Here is a 20,095-nt window from a genome sequence, read left to right as displayed (position 1 = left end):
TTCCTCTGGCAGGGTTAGCAGATCAGCAACAGAGCAAAAATTTCTGGGGCCAAAAAGTGTCTGTCACAATAAAAAACCAAAATGTATTTGAAATGATCTGATGTGTAATTTAGGGGAGAAGGGGAAAATGTCAGTCTGAAGTCAGAAACAGATGGCAGTTAACAGTGGTTCTTTAATGGTTTTGTAAGGAAAATGCACCCATTTTACTGTTAAAATCCACTCATATGATACTGCAATAACTTAAAATTAATGACATACAGCCATTTTTTTGTGGGGAAAAAATAGCAGATAGGCTGTTGTTGCTTGGAGGTTTTTTTGTTTGGTTATTTTTTTTTTTGTTTGTTTGTTTGGGGTTTTTATTTTTGTTTTTAATTTTCCCCAAATGGGCCTCACTTGCCAATTTGTTGTCCCTGTTCTCCAGCTTTCCTGGCTGTGTGCAGCTCTGTTCTGGTTCAAGCTGCTGCCTGTCTGCATCTATTTAGGAAAGATTGCAAGCAAACCAAGACTCATTGTTTGCGAGTCAAGCAGTTCTCACCCAGTAGGAGCTCCTGGCTGTGCAGCACCAGCCAAATATTGGAGGAATAAAATTATAGGTGGTAAAGGATAGCTGGTTCATGTTTGCCCAGAAAATGAGATGTATGTGTTGATTTTGTTCAGGTAGATGTATTAAATCAACAGCTCTGCATCTCAGCCCGTAGCACCATGTTAGGGAAGTTTTCCAGTTTATCCTCTATGTGGGACTTTTCTTGGAAAAATATAGCAGATTTAAGGACTAGGGACAGGAAAACAACAAAGCCAGCTACAGCCACAAAGTATATTATCTTCCTATGAACAGGGGCCCAAAAGGCAGAGAAATATACCAGAAACCACAGGGAAAATGAGCAAATTTTGACAGTATGTGGTTTATGGACCTCTGGGCAGTCTGTAGATGGTGTGTCAAAGAGTTCTAGGGAATGCCCTGAGAAAATTGTGTGAAAGCACTTTCTTTTTAGAATAGTTGCATTAGGATAAGTAGTAACTTTGTGTGCCAGCCACATCCACTTTTCTCCCAAAATTTCAGCCTAATTTTGACAGTGGCAGTCGCTCCAGAATGGAAGCTCCAGGGCTCAGATGCTGATAGAGACCCTTCTTCATATTCATGTTCATTCTATTCCCAAGCAGAAGTCGATGAATAATGATCAAATGGATTAAAACTGTTCACATATTAGGATACAGATTTCTCTTTTTCCTTAGGTCATACCCAGTTACTTAAAGCCAGCCCTGTAGCAGAAATTTCTCTGCCCATTTGCAGGTTATTTTCTGACTCATCTGCATAGTTTTGAAAAATACCCTCAGAGCACCTCCTTAAGCTGGGTTTCTCAATTTTTTTTTTTCCTTTTCCTGGAGGGAAAAAAAGGGTTGTTCATTAAAACAGTTTTTTTTTTGATCAGCAAAATTATTGAAACACGGGACATGGCTTGAGGTTGGGAAGGGTTGGAGTGGCTTTTGTTTGGTTTTGTGCTGTTTCCTTCTGGAAAACATTGTAGTCTGTATTTCTACATGATTTCTACAGTTTGTTTGCATCATGTCTTGTGCTGATTTTGTGTGTTTGAGCAGATTCTATGAAGGATGTCTGCAGTAGTGACATATATAATCTCCATGGGTTTATCCAGCATTACATGTCCAATGTTAAATTGTTGAGTCAGAATGTATCCCCATTGTCTGGTGTGAAGGTTTTGAATGCATCATCAAATCAAAACGAGCTTAAAGTTAGAAAATCCATTGGTATGAGGAATAATAAAGGTATAGGTGTTGAAAAATTTGGAAAAATATTTTTTTTATAGCTATTACCACTTCAGGATTGTTTTCGCTTTGGTTTATTTTTTTCCCAACAATAGTTATGACTAACATGCAAAAAATGGATGTTTAAGCAGAGCAACAGTACACCTCAATTATAAACTTGTGAGCAGCTCTGGATAGAAATAAAATGTTGATTTCCAATGTTTAACTTGCTGACATGAAGTTTTCATAGCAAGCTCTTTACAGGGGATGTGATATATTCCCAGCTAATGTATGTGCTGGTGGTGCTTCCTTCCTGAGACATGCACTTAAACAGATTTCAGTGTTTCTAAAGTTTGTGATTTAGGGACAACACAACCATTTAGTAACATCTTGCCCTGTGTCCGTTCCCAGAGCTGCTCCCCAAGTGCCAGCAGATGAATTGCCAGCACAGATGTGCCATCACCAGGAACGGCACCCGCTGCTACTGCGGGGATGGATACGAAACCAGCACTGACGGGAGAAGCTGCACAGGTAAGCAAGAAATTCCATGTAACATCAACACCCAGGTGTCTCCATGGATCCCTGCTGGCTCTCAGGGTCAAGGAGCTGGTGGACAACCAGCACAGAAATGCTGCTTCCTCATCCTTCTTCAAAGGTGTTGGTCAGGGACAAGTGTGGGCTTTTGGGGCGGGGAATGGGAAAGAGTGTGTGACGGTGTTTGCAGGGGTCTTAGGATGAGAGATGAGGATCTCACTCTGTGTTTCAGAAGGCCTGATTTATTATTTTATTTTATATATTATATTAAAATTATACTAAAAGAATAGAAGAAAGGATTTCATCAGAAGGCTAGCTGAGAATAGAATAGGAAAGAATGATAACAAAAGCTTGTGGCTCAGACAGAGAGTACATTGGCCATTAATTAGAAACAACCACATGAGACCAATCACAGATCCACCTGTTGCATTCCACAGTATCAGATAATCGTTGTTTACATTTTGTTTACATTTTGTTCCTGAGACCTCTCAGCTTCTCAGGAGAAAAAATCCTAAGGAAAGGATTTTTTATAAAAGATGTCTGTGAGAAAAGTGTCCCTAAAATGAGAGTCAGGACCTCCCTCCTGACTCTCTGATGCTCCTGTGCCCCAGCAGCAGCTCCCCTGAAGTCACAGAAGGATCAGTGTGTTGGGGTTTTTCACAAATAGGATGGGACTGTTGGGATATGTTCTTTGAGCTTTATTGTAGTGTTGGCCTCATTGCATGGTTGAGGCAATTGGAAGATGGTAACAGCTCACGTACTGCCAGCAACTAAAGATTTTTCTTTGTTTCAGAGTGTTTTAAAAACTTTCTAGCCAATAGCATATTGCTAAAGCTTACAGAGAATTATTCTAGCCAATCACTAAAAGTTCAGGTCTGCCTGCTTCAAACAATGTTTGCTTTAAGCATCATTTTACCTTTAAGCTCAGTCAGACTGGAGCAGTTCTGGAGCTACAGCTCAGTTGTGTGAGCTGCTCTCTCTCCTCACCTTCGCACCAGGAGAGCCTCTAAAACTTGTAGTGTTTCACTCATGGCCATAAAATCACACCTAGATTAGAATTTTATAAATGGAGCCTCCCAAGGTCACACAATTTAACTGCGAACATTATTTTGGAGTAATTAATTTTAGACTGAAATTGTAAACTGTTCTCTTCCATTTTTGAAATATATCACTTCTTCGTTCTCTATCCAGGTGTTTATTTCTTACTTTATGTTTCTCTATTAATAATCATATTTGAGTTCTATGACCCTATGGATGTTCTCACTACCAAGCACTTCTCTCTCCAACTAAAAGTACTGAACCAGATTCTTCATGAATATAATTTATTATAAGTTCTTTCTCTCTATGGTTGTCATGTTTTGTGATTAAAAATATATCTCAGGAAATAATTTAAACAGTGGATTTTTTTTTTTTTTTTTAGAATGTCAATTTATTACTTAAACCCTCAACCACTGTTTAATAGCATATCTTGGTTTTATGGTATTATTTTTATACACCCTAGTTGAGAAAAATGTTCTTTATATTTATTAGAGGAGTCTATAGTTTTTGATGTTGGATGGTGGTTTAATGGAGATGTGGTGACAGCTCATTTAAGGAACTGTAAGACATTGCCAGCATAAATAGGTTGAGAAGGGTAATCAATTACTTGCTCTCCTGAAATGTTGCTCCATTCATCAACCCTGATAACTAGTGATCTCTACTGCTAACAAGGACCCAAATGTCTCCCTGACATGATGCAGGCATTGGAGACTACTTGAAATAATGAAGGTTTTATCTTTCAAAATTAAGAGCTATTGAACTTGAGAACTCCTGCCCTTCTTTCTGGCTACTTGAGTGATTTCAACAGCCAACATCCCTGATAAATTCATGGTTTGGGAAAGGAAAAACATCAGGCCTCCCACCAAAATGATTCATGACTTGTAAAACTCGCTTAGAATACTCTATTTTATTGAATTTTTCTTTTTTTCCTAATCCCTAAACTAGACCTTGTTAATGTCCCTTTAGATGTGAATGAATGTGACACGTATGGAAGCTGCAGCCAGATGTGTGTAAATACAGAAGGATCCTACACTTGCAGCTGTGTGGAGGGTTACGTGCTTCAGCCTGATAACAAGTCCTGCAAGGCCAAAACCAGTAAGTTTTAACTTCTTTTTTTTACCTTCCTGAAAATATTTTGTGGCTGGAGGATTCATGTGAAAAGACAGAGATGAACACAGGTGAGACGAACTTTGTTTCACTCCACTACAAAGAGCTGCACAACAAGCTCAGAAAAAAAAAGTATTCACTTATTAAGACAATACTCCAAGGGAAATATCAAAAGTTATTATCTGGATATTATTAATTAAAGCAAAATACTCAATTCAGCCAAGATTAGAAGAGTTCCCAGTTTCCCTGTTCATAAATAAATCAAAGATTTTTCCTCACACAAACAAAAAAAGGCTGTTTACTCTGGGAAGACAATGGAGACAGGGGAAATGATCATGAGGTAATTGTACCCTTAGGATGAAAAAAGACATGAGATTGCTTTGTCCTTGCATCATCCCAAGAGGTGAATTTCCTGATATACATATTCACATGAGGTTTTTTGTTGCTTAGTGCATGTTTTCATTACTTATAGTGGATTGGGTATTTGAGGAAATTAGTCAATTGTGCTTAATGAGGCAATATAGTACACAGTGTTTTCTTATTCAGCATAATGAATTAACAATGCTTTTATATTAAAGCACAAAAAAAGTTCCTTAAGAAATTCTTCAACATCCACAATGCTGAAGCATGTGCAGCTGGGTATGAAGTCATGTTTATTGTATATACGTTTTTAAGGCTTCCTTTTTTTAACTATTTTACCATCAGAAAATAGAAAGGTCTAGTGATAGTTTTGAGGCTTCTTCACCTAAAGAGCCTTACTAAATGTGTCCTTCCTTGAACACCACTAGGAGTAAAAGAGTGTTTACCTGCTTATACTGGTTTTTCTTGATCCATACATGGACATTTTTCTTTTTAAATCAACCCTGAAGTTGTGTGAGATAACAGCCCATACAAAGTAAAAATAATTTATTATTCTTCTTTGTCCATCTCATGAAAATCAAAAATGCAATTCTAAATCAGGAAATGCTCATGGTGCCAGTACAGGGCTTGAGATGACCCTTTTATTTTCCCTTTTTACACACAGAAAACTGAGTAACAACTGAGAGTTGTAGTTAGCTGTTGGTGTCAAGATGAAACAAATCACATTAATAAGGGACTTCTCTGCAGTTTTTGCTACTTTATCATGTTTATTTGACAGAAGTTTTCACATTTTTGGTATTCTCAGAAAGGAATCACTACTCATTAATCAAAGAAATCCCTGTAGGACAATACAAAGCAGGGTCATGGTGCTGCACAGAAATGAGTGTTCCCCATTACTTTAGGTTTTTTGAAAACAAGCTAGCTTTCAATCAGAACAGAATCCAAAAAAAAAAAAAAAAGGCAGGTGTCTAAGGAAAAAAGAAACCCAGCCCTTAGAAAGCCTATCAATTTTTCTCCTTAAAGAACCTAAAGCAAATAAGGATGGGAAAAGAGCAGCCTCTCTGCTTTGCCGACATTTGGCAAAAGTAGTTGTCAAACAGATGAAGAAAATGAGCTGAGGAACATTCGGCTCTGTGTGTAAAAGCTGTGAGAGATAAGAAGGAGCACTAGAGCTGTAGGCTGGGCTTTCTGTGCAGCTTTCAATGTTAATAACAGCAGATCTGCTCTGAATGTGAATTCCCATCCATGCTGAGATCCTGGGCACGATACAACCCAGAGCACCAAGCACCCCAGCTGGCTCTGGGAATGAGCTGGGAGCTTTCTGAGCACTGAGGAGAGGGTTGGAGGTTTGGACAAATGGGATGGGGCTGCTGGGAGACATCCCTTGGGCTTTATTGTGGCATCAGCCCTATTTCATGGTTGAGACAATTGAAAATGGGAGCAGCTCAAATCTTGCCAGTAGCAGCCAAAGATTTCTTTGTTACAGAGCATTTAAAAAACTTTCTAGCCAATAGGATATTGCTAAAGTGTGGTGGTGGGCAGGGGTCCCAGGGACAAGGGAAGTGACAAGAATGTTGTCTCCATGTTTCAGAAGGGTGGTTTATTATTTTATTATATATTATATTGAAACGATACTAAAAGAATAGAAGAAAGGATCTCATCAGAAGGCTAGCAAGGAAAAGAAGGAATGGTAATAAAATCTTGTGACTGACCAGGCAGTCCGAGCCAGCTGCCTGTGATTGGCCATTAATTAGAAACAACCACATGAGACCAATCACAGGTGCACCTGTTGCATTCCACAGCAGCAGATAATCATGGTTTACATTTTGTTCCTGAGGCCTCCCAGCTTCTCAGGAGTAAAAATCCTAAGGAAAGGATTTTTCATAAAAGATTACTGAAACACTAAAGCTTACCGATCGTTGCTCTAGCCAATCACTAAAAGTACACATGCACCTGCTTCATAAAATGGTTAATGCCTTGCATTAACAATACACAATACTCCGTTATTAAGCCTAAAACCTTCTGCTATCTTACTATTTAGAAAAATAATTTCTAAATTTTTTTCTGTAGTCTTCTGTAGACTATTTTTCTGTAGTCTGAAGGTCTATCTTAGCTAAGCCTAAAACTCAAATTATTGTTTCATGTCCTTGCTTGCTGTACTACTGTAACTTTTCTCCTTTCAGGCTTTACAGCCACAACTAGCTGGAAGTTCTTTACTGTTTCTGAGGTTTCACAGCTTTCTAGAAATATCTCACCTTCCCTATTTTCCCCACGAGGAGCAGTGATGTGCTGAGCAGGTGACACTTGTTGGTACCTGCAGGAGCCCTGCCAGGGCTGGGGACAGTGTGGTGACCCCACAGATCCATCAAATACTGGGTGGCTTCAGAGCCTGTCCCCCCCTCAACCATCTCAGCACATGTAGGGTGGCAAAATTAGCAGAGATCTCTCCAAAATCTGCTCCTTGCTGCCCTTCAGGCTGGGAAGGTGCTGAGATCTCTCCCTCATGAAATTCTGCATTTTCCTCCTCAGCACAATTAAATAACTCTGGAGCTGAAAGCTTTTAGCTGCACGTTCCCTTTGGGAAGGATGTTAAAATGGGTATCAAAACAGCTGGGGGCTCACTGTGGGTTTTTTTCCTACACTTTTTAAGAATATTTTCTTTTATGAATAAAGAGGCAGTTAATGGTTTCTTCTGAGGTGAAAATGAAACAAAACACAGCTTTGCTGAACAGAATTTAAGAACTTACTTGTTTACCAGGTTTTTATGCCTAAATTGCAAAGTCTGGATGTGATGAGAAGAGTATTTAAGGCAAGAAAATTACAGAATTGGGAATATCTAGCTGAGGGAAAAGAAAGTCATCTGTTTTACAAAAGTTCCTGGTATATTTTATGTATCCAAGGCCAATCTAGAGAGAAATGCTGTGTGGTGAGAAATATTTGTCATGTAGATGAAGTGGGATGAACTGATAATAACTAAAGAAAAACAAAATCTAGCTTTTAGGAAAAAAACTCAGCCCTGTTTAACTTATTTGACAACACAATTTTCTTATACAATCCTATGAAAATAAGTTTTAAAACTTTAGAAACAAAACAACTCATTTGTAAGGCACATTATGGTTAAACATCAAAAATAATGTAAAAATAAATTGGTCTTCTGAGTATTTTTTCAGATTTTTATACAATACATACCATGGGGACAGCAAAGCTCTTATGATTTACAGTGTATACCCCAGGAAAAGGGGGTTGAAGCTGTTTGTAAACCCTGAATTCTGGGGTTTATGCCTTTCATATCATTGTGGTGGAAAAAAATAGAAAATGCTGGCATTTCTGAGTTTTTCTTCAGATGAGAAATCTGTTGGCAGTGCAAAACGCCTTCATTTCTGATTTGTTGTGGCATCACTTATTGATCTGTATTTTAGACAAGATCAGGTAGGAGGGATATGCAAGCCTTTCATCTTTTCACCACTCTATCTTAAACATAATTCAAAGGAGGATGCTTTCATTTTAGTCAAGAAGGATGAATCATAAAACTTCCCTGGATTAAAGAGCTATTAGCATCTTATCTTTCCTATAAAATGGGGGGGAAAAAAAACCCAAAAACTTGTGAAAATAACACACATGAAGTCCACTTGAAAAGCTGCTGTCAGCTCACTGGAACTCGCCCTAAATCTGTCCACTAAACTTTTAAGCTGTGTAGAATCTGTTCTCCAGGAACAGACAAGCAGTTTTTGTGAGAGTGAAGACATGATTTTTCTTAGTATCTCCTGTTTTTCATCTCCATTATGCTATACAGTAAGTCAATTTATATATTTTTATGAAATGTATATATTTTTTACAGTTTTATTATCAATACATTATATTTTTCAAATTTTGAAATCAGCTTTTATCTGAGCAACACTGAAGGAAGCAGGTAATCTACCCCACTGTGCAAAGCCATGATTAACTGCTTTAATCCATTGTATTATTTAATGTATTTATGCTTTAACAATACAATTTCAAGGCCAGTAATCCAGTTTCTGTATTTTTAATGTGTCATGGTGCCTGCTGAGCAGAACCTCTTGGCAATGCCACAGGTCCTCCCAGCACCTTTGTCTGCAGCCAGGTTTGATTACAACTGCTGCTCAAGAGGGTTGAACTGAATTCCTTTTAAGAATTCCTTTATGTCTTAGACCCTAATACCAAAATACAGCCTTTCTCTGGAGTTTAGAGAGGTATTAAATCCTGGTTACAGTTTGCAGGAGGTCAGTTCAAAGAAAAGCTCTGGTTCTCTCTCCCTAAACCTAAACCACCCTTGGCTTTGAAACTGCAAGCAGCTCCTGTGAGCTGCCTTCTCTTTGAGGCTTTAGATAGCGCAGGCTGTGGAAATATCCAGCTTAACACACAGAATAAGAGCAAAAAAATCATAATGAAGGTCTTTCCACACTGCTGGGAGCTGGGGAAAGAGTGATTGAATCCAGAAGCAGGCAGTGGTGTTATTTTGTGGGGAGAGAGAAGCTGAGCACGGAGCTGTTGGATGTGAAAATAAATCCCCAGGCTCAGCAGGATGCAGATGGAAACTCTCCTTTTGTACCAGTCTGGGGTGAGTGGGTGACAGGGACACAAGTTCCTAAATCTGCCTTTCCTCAAGGGTGGCAAAAGTTGCTGAGAACAAGGGGAAGGAGAGATTCACAGGCACTGACTGCAAAGGGACCTACCTGGCAGATTTCAAACAAAAAATTGCTTACTGAGAATTCCCCCCTCCCCTCCACTACTTTATCTTTTGGAAAGGGAAAAACAAACAAAGAAAACAAGACTCAAGAGCTTCACTCATGGCTTTCACCACAAGGGATTGTTTTGCAAAGAAATTCAATCCCTGCAGTTCTTGGATATCTTTTGAAATTCAAAGCCAAATAATGCTTGGATCTGATCTGATGGGTGGAAGTGAATGTGGGAATGATGAGGACAGGCAGGAAGTTCCAAAAGTAATGCTGCAGAAGTGTGGATTTACAAATGTTCATGTGGGATGCACAGGGGAGGGACAAGATGTGTAACAATACAGAATATACAGAGTGAAAATAAGTAAGGAGTAAATGAAATCCACATTAGAAATGAATGCACACTGAAGCTTTATAGAAATAAATATTTATTTATTTTATGATGCAAAAAAAACCCTTATTCAAATAAGGTTGAAATAAAAGCAGATATTTCCAAAGAACAGAACACCTTTTGCTGTGGCTTTGTGTGAGACCACTGAGCACTGTACTCACTGAAATATTCTTTTTCTTTAATCAGACCTGATGATGAAGTGCTATTTGTCAAATCCTTTTATTTATGCCATTTTTTCCACCATTTAGACGTCTGGAACTGCTTAGTGAAAATTTGAAAACTCCATTAGGTGGAATGTTGATTGGATGTGCTGTATGTCAATGCAGTGTTCAAACATTGATGCATTCCTTTGAGAACAAGCAGATTACATTGGGGTGAGAGCTTCTGATGTGGCAACACAATTTTTTTTTCAAATGTGCCTAAATTGTAGAGTTTCTGTGCTTTAAGGTTTCACTGTACTGGATTTATTGTCAGGTTGGTTATAACTTCTTTGAGTGGCACCCACTCCTCAGATTTTTTCCTATTTTAAAATGAAAAGCATCTTACAATGTCTTGTGTCCTCATGAGTTCTGCAGGTTTTTCTGGCCTTAATTCTTTTTGAAATTCTAGTAATCTGGATAGAGATAATTTGCATAAGTTGTATTTCATTTTATGACTTAGGCATGAAAAATGTTGCAATAATGATACTTGGAATTAAACAGAGGCTGAGAGGCTGGGGTAATTAATTTTCTTTAATGATGTGAACCATTGGAACAGCAGGATAAAATAGACTAATAATTGGGAATATATGATAGTTATGAAAGTAAAAACAAAACCAATTTATTACATCTCTTAAAACAAGCAGGTAAGAACATTAAAAACTACGTTAAAACCGAAAAGATAAAAATGAAATACACAGCCTGTTAATCACTTAAACTCTCCTCACTTTGTTTTCAGAGCCTGCTGACCGACCTCCTCTTCTTCTGGTTGCAAGCCCTGAGAACATTGAGGTTTTGCACCTGAATGGCAGCAGGGTGTCTGCCTGGAGCCCAGTGAAGGGATCTGCAGTGGTCACCCTGGATTACAGCTACAGGGAGGACACCCTGTGCTGGCTGGAGTCCCGAGACCTCTCCAGCCAGCTCAAGTGCTCCAAGATCCCCACAGCTGGCGCCTCTCCGGAGGAGCGGATAGTGAGCATCGCCCAGAACCTTCACAGTGAGTGTCTGGTGTCTGTCCTGGCAAACAGGAGCCTGCAGAAGTGGTTTTGGGCTTGTAGCTAAACAGTCTTGAGGAATTAAATATTGCAGCTCACACTGAAGTGATTTTAGAGTTTGTCACTCACATATTCAGCCTTGTCACAGGACTTGCAAGGGTTTTTCTGGGTGAAGAGAGAGACGAGAATGTTGACCTCATGTTCAGAAGGCTTGATTTATTATTTTATGCTATATATTACATCATTACTATGCTAATAGGAATAGAGAGAAAAGTTCTCAGAAACTTGCTAAGCTAAGAATAGAAAAGGAATGAATTACAAAGTTCTGTGTCCAGGCAGAAAGCAAGAACAGCTCTGCCGTGAGTGGTCAGTAAATCCAAACATTCACCCAAGACCGATCCCAGATGCACCTGTTGCATTCCACAGCAGCAGATAATCATTGTTTGTATTTTGTTCCTGAGGCTTCTCAGCTTCTCAGGAGGAAAAATCTTAAAGAAAGGATTTTCATGAAAAGATGTCTGTGACACAGCCTGAGCTCCAGTGTTTGTGTCTATGCAGAGATTTTTAAGATGTGGGACTTTATAGACTGTTGCTGACTGGAGGGTCTATGTACGAATCACAAACAGGGTGGGAATGCTGGGAAAGTGCCTTGAGCTGTTTGATTTTCCAGCATCAGTCTCATTCCATGGTCAGGACAATGGGAAGGTGCCAGCAGCTCACATCTCAGGCAGCAGACCAAGAACTTAATGTTACAACTCACTTTACAGATTTTTTGACCAGTCACACAAAGCAAAAGCGCATTGACAGTAGTTCCATCCAACCACTATAAGCACAGATACCTTTGGTTAAACAATGCTTGCTTATTTCGAATACAATTCCTGCTTGTGAGCCTTAAAACACAATGCACAGAGCTCCATTATTAAGCTTAAAACTTCCTAATATCTTGCTAGATAAACTTTTCTGTAGCTTAGGGAGTTATAGACAAGTGTTAATACACAGACCATTGTTCTTTTTGTCCTTACTTTTCTACATTTTACATAATTTTTCTGCTGACCAATCTCATGGCTGCTGCTTAGCTCTGATCACAGTTCTTCTGTCTCCGAGGCCTGGCCTTTGCAGCTTTCCCAAAACTTTCTGATTTGTGGATTCCCACATAGGCTAACTATAATGTGTGGGAGTTACAAAACCAGCAGTGCAATGGAAGAAGAAATGTAAGAGGCTTCTTTTTCTCTGCCAAAATAGTGCTACATAAAGTTCTAGAGCCACTCTTTGCTACTAGGGCAATACTAACAATGAAATGGAATCAGATTTAGCACACCAACTAGTAAAAAAAATCAAATTAACCACAGTCCTGGGCAAAATGTGCTTTGTTTTGAACTCTGTGTGTTCTGCCATCATGTCTAAACCATCAGAGTGGGTCTCAGCCTTCCACCCTGTGTTCCTGTCCCTCTGTTCCCTGCATGTCCAGGGAATTTCTGGTCCTGTGCTGGCCAGACCTGCAGCACTGCATCTGTTTGCAAAATCAGGGCCCTGGGATGGGTTTGAAATGAACACAGTGCTGGATTTAATGAGCTGCTCATTTTTCATAATGCCAAGCACACACCAGCTTGTGGTATCTAATATTCTTCTCAAACTTCATGGTAATCATTCAATCTTATTTAGATGAAGAATAATAATTCCCTTGGATATGAACTGACTGTAGAGACTTGCTTTGACTTTTTCTTTGATTTTGATTTGGGAAGTAGTGCTCAGGGAGTTCAATAAAGCAACTTTGGGAGCTCTGACTGACACACTCTCACAGATGTAGCTGTGGGAGTGTTTTCCCCAAGCACACACATCCGCAGACACTTCTGCTGTGTTGCTCAGTGGAGCTGCATCAATCCCCATGGTCTGGGCATGTCTCCTCAGAGGAGGAAACAGCATGAAACTTGCTTTTGTTCACCTAATTGGGATCTTCTAGATACCCCTGGAGTTATTCCTGCCAGGACATGGCAGGGATCTCATGTTGCTCTGCCTGGTGTATTTGTCAGATAATCTTGTGGCTGCTGCAAAATTGAGTTTTAATTTTAAGTTCTCCTTTTTCTTCGCTCCACCTTCTGTTACCTGTCAGGTCATTTCTGCTGTTTCTCTTCATCATACAGCACTACACCTGATGAGGGAAATTAATTTTGTAACTCTGTCAAGGAAAATGTTTTCCAGTGTAATTGCATTCTCTGCCAGCTCAAGCCAAATAAATGGTCAGGGCCAAGGGGTGATTCACATAAAATTGTACATTCTGTTCTTCATAGGAAACTTTCTTTTGTGTTTGTGTGAAATTGGTTATTCCTAAAAGTACTAGGAGAAAAAAAAAAAGCATAAAAGACAACACACCGCAACAAAAGGCTTTCTTAGCAGTGTTTGTGGAATTTATCTTTTTTATTCTAATCTTCTAATCATTTTGTTAGTGGGAAAAAAAAAATCTACATTTGACGCAAAAAAGTGCTAGAAAAGTCAGCTATACAAAGTGATTGGGACTGCTTGAAGTAGATTTATTCAAAGTGTTTTCTCCAGTGAAGGCAAGTAAGTCTTGTAGTTAGGAACAAAGAATACAGATCATCTTTAAAGATGAAAGTCTCCATCTAGGGAAGCAGGGACTATGAAAATGACTTGGTTTTCATGATGGGTCATACAGCACCAGCTCCAGGTACTGAACATAAGCTTTGGATTCACAAAAGAAAGAAACTAGAGGACTGTAATTTCCTATCATTCACCCTCAGAAGAGTCCAATGTGACTTCACTTTGGAGAGGATGAGTCCCAGATGGATGGAATCTGATCCTTTGAAGCGCTGGGAGCTTGGTCTGTGTCTCACTCTGCAGAAGGGGAGAGGCTGAGCCTGCCCTTGGGTGTTTTTTGCTCTGGAGAACAGGATCCAGCTCCAGAGATGCCCCCTTATGCTTAATAATTAGGTTAATTTCACTCTTAATATTTATCATCTCAGGGCTTGTTTGGTAGTTTTATCCCCTCACAGCTTTCTGTGGACACAGCAGTATATCAGCATTTTTGTCTCAGCCAAGGCCAGGCATTGTCACGTTGTTTCATCTTTGTCTTTTCAAGACCAAGAAGTTTTTGGAAGAGAAGGAAATTTTCCTCTTGAGAAAGATTTATGCAGACAGTGCTGGAGCCAAATGGGCTTTCAGAGGTGATTCTCCTGTAAGGGAGGCTTGAACAACCCCTGTCCATGGTAACAGGGTGCTCCTTGACACCTCATAGCCCACTTCAGTGAGTACTGCGAGGCTTTCAGCAACAATCATTTATTTAAACTGATATCTCTAGGCCCAAACTAACAAAAATTCTTTCGAATGTGGAAAATCTCCCAATTTTCTGCCCTTTCAAAGCCATGATGAGCGATCTTATATTAATGCTTTTGTGTGTGGGAGCTGAGAGGTGGCCAGAGCAGCATCCTCTGGATGCAAGAATCTCCTTCTTCCTCATTTTAGGAGTCATTTTGTGTCTTCATCATTACAAGCACCTTTCATGCTCTACAAACCAGCACCAGGCAGCACAACCTGGGTTTTAGCTGCTATTCTTCTGCAGAATATAACAAAATCTCTTCTGGGATGATGCTTCAACGATGATGCATGATATTTTCTGCTTGGCTGACATTTGATTCAGCTTTCCTTGGCACTCAGTTCTCTCAGCACAGCACAAGCAATGCTGTGTTCAGCTTTGCCACCTGTGCTTTGTGCCCACAGCTGATCACTCCTCACCTGGGAAGGAGCACAGGCTTTTCTCTTGGCAGCTGTGTTTGGACAGGGTTGCTCTGGATTAGGAGAAACATCTTGGAGGTTTGGAGGGGCTGGAGTCTCTGGAGGGAGAGGGATTTGCCTCTCTGCTTGTGGGACCCAGAACCTTGTACATGACCTGCTGGGCACAATCCAGGCTGGAGTTTTGGATCTCCCACTTTCTGGATGTGAGTGAAGAACATCAGACAGTGAGCCCAGGGAATCTGATGATCCAGGAGTGTCTGTTTGGGTACATTACTGTTTCCTTCCCTGATTTTAGTCCCTCTAATGGCTCCTCCACCTCCTGAGCTGAACCGCTTCTCAGCAGTGATTATCCATAAGCCCTGCTGTGCTCAGAGTAGCTGCAGTAATTTCCCCTGGCAATGATGAGACTCAGTGAGTGAAGGAAACCCCAAGCACTGGAGATGGTGTTCCTGTCAGAAATTCCTGTGAATTGCCATGAATATTCATGGAAAATCAGAGCAAAGTTTGGCTTACTCTGCAGGAGCAAAACTGCGAAGATCTGGGGGAAAAGTGTTTATTCCTACATAGTCTGCCCCAAACTTGGCTCCAGACAGGCACTGGGAGCTGTCACACAGTTGTGGGATGTGGGTTTGCTTTTCCTCCTGTGACAGACAGCCCATGTGCCTTGAGGATGCACAGAAAGGAGAAGGTTTCATGTCAGAGGTGATTTATACCTCACATGGCTCCTTAGTAGTGTTCAGAGTACCTGGATCAGTCATGGGGCCCAAATGGGAGGTGAGAAGAGTGTCCTAAGGGAGTTCCACAGAATAATTTTCCTGAGTGTGGGCTTCTCCACAGAAGTCAGCTGATCATCTCTGGCTGATCTTGCATTGCTGTCCTTGCATTTCTGAGAAGTTGGTTAAATGCTGGTTTTGGGATAATAGACTTTCTTTCTTTGTCCAAAGGTGGGCTTTCTTGCTTTTTGGCTTTGATTTTATTTTTTCTTTTTTTTTTTAGTAGTGTCAACATCTCTTTCTTAAGTGCTCTAGACAGAGCCAAGAGTAAATATACAAAACTAGGATAATTTTCTCATTCATTGTTTATTCAGCTGTAATTTCCCATCTCCTTTCACTGTCCAGCCAGTCAGTCTCCTAAGGTCCTGCAGTTCTTCCAAACAGATCATCCTCTTTGTTGCTCTGGAAATCTCATTTTTATTGGGCCTCATCACCTTGTTATTCATGTCCTCTCCCAGATGGCTCATGAATGTTGTCTCACACAGGTTCCAGCACAGGTTATTGTTCTGGAACTTGGTGATGCTCCACAGAGAACTAGGATTGATCCCCTTGGGTCATCCTTGGTCCATCTCCAACTACATCTTTCCTGAGTCTTCCTCATGTTTTCTTCAGTGTCTGTTGGGATTTTTGTGTTTCCCTGTTTACATTTTGTTTTAATTTCCATATGCTTTCAGATTTTTTTTTTGATGTTTATCTTCCACAACACAGGAAATGTTTTCTTTGCAACTGTTTTATTCCTCATTCTGGTGTCCCTGAACTTCCAGAACTTTTCATCTAGGATTTGATACAGCCTCAATGAGGTGCTTTCCTGGCACAGCAAGGACTTTTATTTGGTGCAGGAAATGGTGCTATCTGATAATTGTCCTTTTTCAGAGAGTTTTTCAGTCCCCTGTAATGCCAAGACTCCTTTAGAGACTTAAGCCTGTACAGAAACTTCCTTTGATCAGTGTGTTCCTCTCTTTAGCTCCTTGTCTTTGCTGATTTTTGATTCTGCACAGCCTTTTTGATGGTTATCAGTGGAAGGATAAGGGTAGATCATATCTCTTCATTCAACCTTTCTGCTCCAGCAAGCTCAATCACTTGGGCATCATCTTTGTGGTGTATGCTGCAAATTGATTATCCTTCCTAATGAATAATATTAATATAATCCGGTTTATACCTCAATTCTCAATGGTGTTTGTACAGAAGATATAATCTGTATAGCTACAACCCTAAGAGGGTCTTTCTTCTCTTAGGGGGTTCTAAATATTATTTGTGAAGCACCTATCTGCTTTTGCTGCATCTTTTGGGTACAGATTTCTCTATCTGGCTTGGGAATTGTTCTACTGGTTTGAGTATTGTCACCACAACATTGTGTTGTGTCACTTTGAGGCACAAGCTCCCATGGGAGAGAGCCTGGCTTGGTGGCATTTCCCTCCAAAGCCAGGTGATCTGCACTTAATCCTTTTAACACCAGAGGTATTTATTAACTGACTGTAAATTGCCACAAATGGATTTTTTTAGTTGCTCAGAGATATGATGTTACTATTTTTCAAGCTTTGTTACTCATCCAGCTTTTACAATTGGTCTTGCATTGACATTAGTCAAAACCCTGTATCTGACTTCTGTTCCTGGCAAAGCTGGCCTGATATCTGTTCTTCTTTATTTACTCTTCAGTAATTGTGTCCTGGACAGTTTCATCTCAGACTGAGTACAGGAAATAAAAAGCCTTATCTCAGTGGCGTTTCTCAGTGCAAATTTTGGATTGCTTTTGTTTTGTTTTGTATTTTTCCCCTTCTCTAAACTCCTAGGCTCTGCCTGGATCAGTCTACTGAATGCTCTCTCCGCAAAATGATCAAAAATTATCAGTGCTGAATTGTCATATTCCCTTTTCCCTGCTTTATCAATTTCTTAGCTCACCATTTTTGGACTTTCTTCTTAACTCCAGATTAGTTGTTGTCCTAAACTGGGACATGACTGGATCTTTCTATGCCTTCGTTACATCCCAGCCCATCCTGGGTAGAAAAGCACCAGGGAGGAAATAGAAGAGCAAGCAAGCAAACTCCCACAGCAGCAGAAGGGTTTTGTAAAGAAAAAAGGACTTTTTTTGTCAAAGTAGCAGCAACCATATAAATTTATCTTTATCAGTCAGAATTCTGAGGGACTCTTTGTCTCTGTCAAATTGAATTATTATGCTGCTTGTAAAACAGTAACATTTTGATTTTGTTAACAAGGTTTTTAAGGTGGAATAAAAAAATTCTGGGGACTATAGAGATGGAATGTGTAGATAACTAGGTTTCTGCTAATGTAAATCACAGTTTTGTAGTGAATATTTTACAAAAGCACTTATATCTTCATATACAACAGTAGTGAAGCACAAAAACCATATTCACAAGTCGTTTATTTTTTTCCTGAAATGTGGCATTAATTATTGCATGTTTTATGGGATTAGACTCGCATTTTTCCATGAAAACTTTGACATCCACCTACACCATGTTGGCTTCATTTTGTTCTTTACTTGGTAGCCACTGGAACTGTTGTTGGAATTATTCCACATTTCCTCAGTATTCCCAGGAGCTTGTCTTCTGCCTTTCTTCCAATGAGGAGAGATATAGGAGATAAATAAGAGAAAAACACTTCTAAGCTGCTTATTTCAGTGAAGTTGTTTATGGACTTGAGCCTTCAAATGCACTCTTGGAAAGTTTCTTAATGGCAATAAAATAAATGATTTATATTTCAGTATATTTCAGTGTGCTAATTACATATGCAAAACTTTTTTTGCTTTCTACTGGTACTTTATTATTGTCTCTATAAATTTCACATCTCTTATGATTTAGCCAGTGGTTGTCTTCTTGAGTGGTAAAATATCTTTGTAAATGCAACTCACATATGTTGCTAACCAAGTTTGCTTCATTTAGCCTAATTGACAGCAAATTTTCCATACAGATATTTATTTATTAATGCAAATATTTAATTCAGACTTCATTAAAAACCTAAACCACACTACTGAAGTCAAGTGAAGAAGTCAAGAATTCTCGGTATAGGGCTTTTTATCTTTTTCATAATGTGCTTTGGATTGTGTCATTTAATGAGTTCTTCTGCCTCCTAAAGATTTTTTCCTGAGGCACAGACCAACATTGCAGGGAACTTTAAAAAGCCTGTGTCTTCTTTGAAAGTACTTTTGCCTTTACAGGAGCAAAGGGGGCATAAAAACTATAAACTCCAAAATATGGTTTGTTTACATCCGGCATCATAACTGCAACCATGTTTAGATATAAAACTGAAGCACTTGAGCAACTGCAGACCAAAATCCATCCCAGAGAGGGATTTCTCAGTAGCTAAAGCCATGAGGGAACAGGATTTTGTTAGCAGTGATCCTGAGCAGGGTCAGGAATTCTCTGTGCTACCCAGAGATCTGCAGGGAAGGCACCCACAGGGGATGGCACAGCTGAACCACACATTCCACTGCTGCAAATCTTGGGGAAGCAGCAGGAAAAGAAAAAAAAAAAAAAAAAAGATGTGTTTGTGTGTCTTATGCAATGAAAGGATTCATAGACTAAAATCACAAATATGCAGCTCCTGATCAAGCTTGTGGCCTCTAGAAATTGCTGGTTTGAAACTCAGGTTTTGATCTGATGCTTTGTTCTGCTGCAGGGAAAAGGGTAAATAGAGAGCAGAAAGGCCTTCTGCCTTCCAGAAAGGGGTAACAATGAATAACTGCATTATTGGAAGCAAATCTGAAAGAGAAGCTACACATGTGATGAAATTAAAACCAGCTGCTACAGCATCTCAAGCTCCAGCCTAATCTGCTTTCTGTACTCACAGCAGCCTGGGTGTTTCTGTGCTGGACTGGAATCTGTGGCAGAGACACCAAAAGGTTTGTGTGTGTGTGTCAGAATAAATAAAGGATTTGTTCTTTCCTTATCACTTTATCAGGAGCCTTTACAAAAAGATGAATTGCATATTTTGCAAAGTTGTGATTATTATTTAGATTGTGATGGACATGACAAATTAAAACCTCCATCTGATTGTGGGGATTTAATATAGGATTGCTTTCTTCAGTTTTTAACTCCTTTGACTGGCATAAGCAATGGCTGGCTCAACAAATAATATCTCCAGATCATGGAAATATTTTTGTTGTTCTCACTACCTAAAATCGTGGATTTCTACTTAGAATGAAGGAAATTTGATTTAGAGCTTTCTTGTGACTTCAGCTCTGGAGTAGAACTTGAAATGCTGAAAATACTATGGATCGTGTCAGCATCACGGAATGAATAAAATGTAACAACAAAGTTTTTCCTTTTCACTGTTTGTCAGTTGAGTTCAATATGATAAAATCTTTGTTTTTCTTACACGTTTTTTATAGTTGAGTGAAGCACGTTTCTAAAACTGACAAATTGCATGCAACAAATTTTCTCTCTGAAGTAGATCCCTTTTGCTAAAGGCAAAATCTGATTTTCTTTGTTCTGGAAAAAAAAAATGTTGGGGCCCTTGTAAGCAGTGAAATTATAAGGACAGA

At 39.5% G+C, this 20,095-nt stretch overlaps 1 protein-coding gene across 5 annotated transcripts in view; it reads left to right on the top strand.

Annotated features, from left to right (window-relative positions):
• The window catches only part of LRP1B (LDL receptor related protein 1B), a 641,000-nt gene that overhangs the window by 341,583 nt on the left and 279,322 nt on the right, over positions 1–20,095 (top strand). For all 5 annotated transcript variants that reach the window (XM_054278342.1, XM_054278341.1, XM_054278340.1 and 2 more), the window contains 3 exons: positions 2,173–2,292; positions 4,300–4,428; positions 10,822–11,079. In XM_054278342.1, the coding sequence (XP_054134317.1) occupies positions 2,173–2,292; positions 4,300–4,428; positions 10,822–11,079 (507 nt within the window). The remainder of the gene's footprint in view (positions 1–2,172; positions 2,293–4,299; positions 4,429–10,821; positions 11,080–20,095) is intronic.

Source organism: Melozone crissalis, unplaced genomic scaffold, assembly GCF_028551555.1.
Source record: "Melozone crissalis strain CALT ecotype California unplaced genomic scaffold, PUWL_Pcris_2 ptg000023l_1, whole genome shotgun sequence".
NCBI classification, from domain to species: Eukaryota; Metazoa; Chordata; class Aves; order Passeriformes; family Passerellidae; genus Melozone; species Melozone crissalis.
The sequence above is the reverse complement of the archived record's forward strand: the minus strand, read 5'-3'. Positions and strand labels throughout refer to the sequence as shown.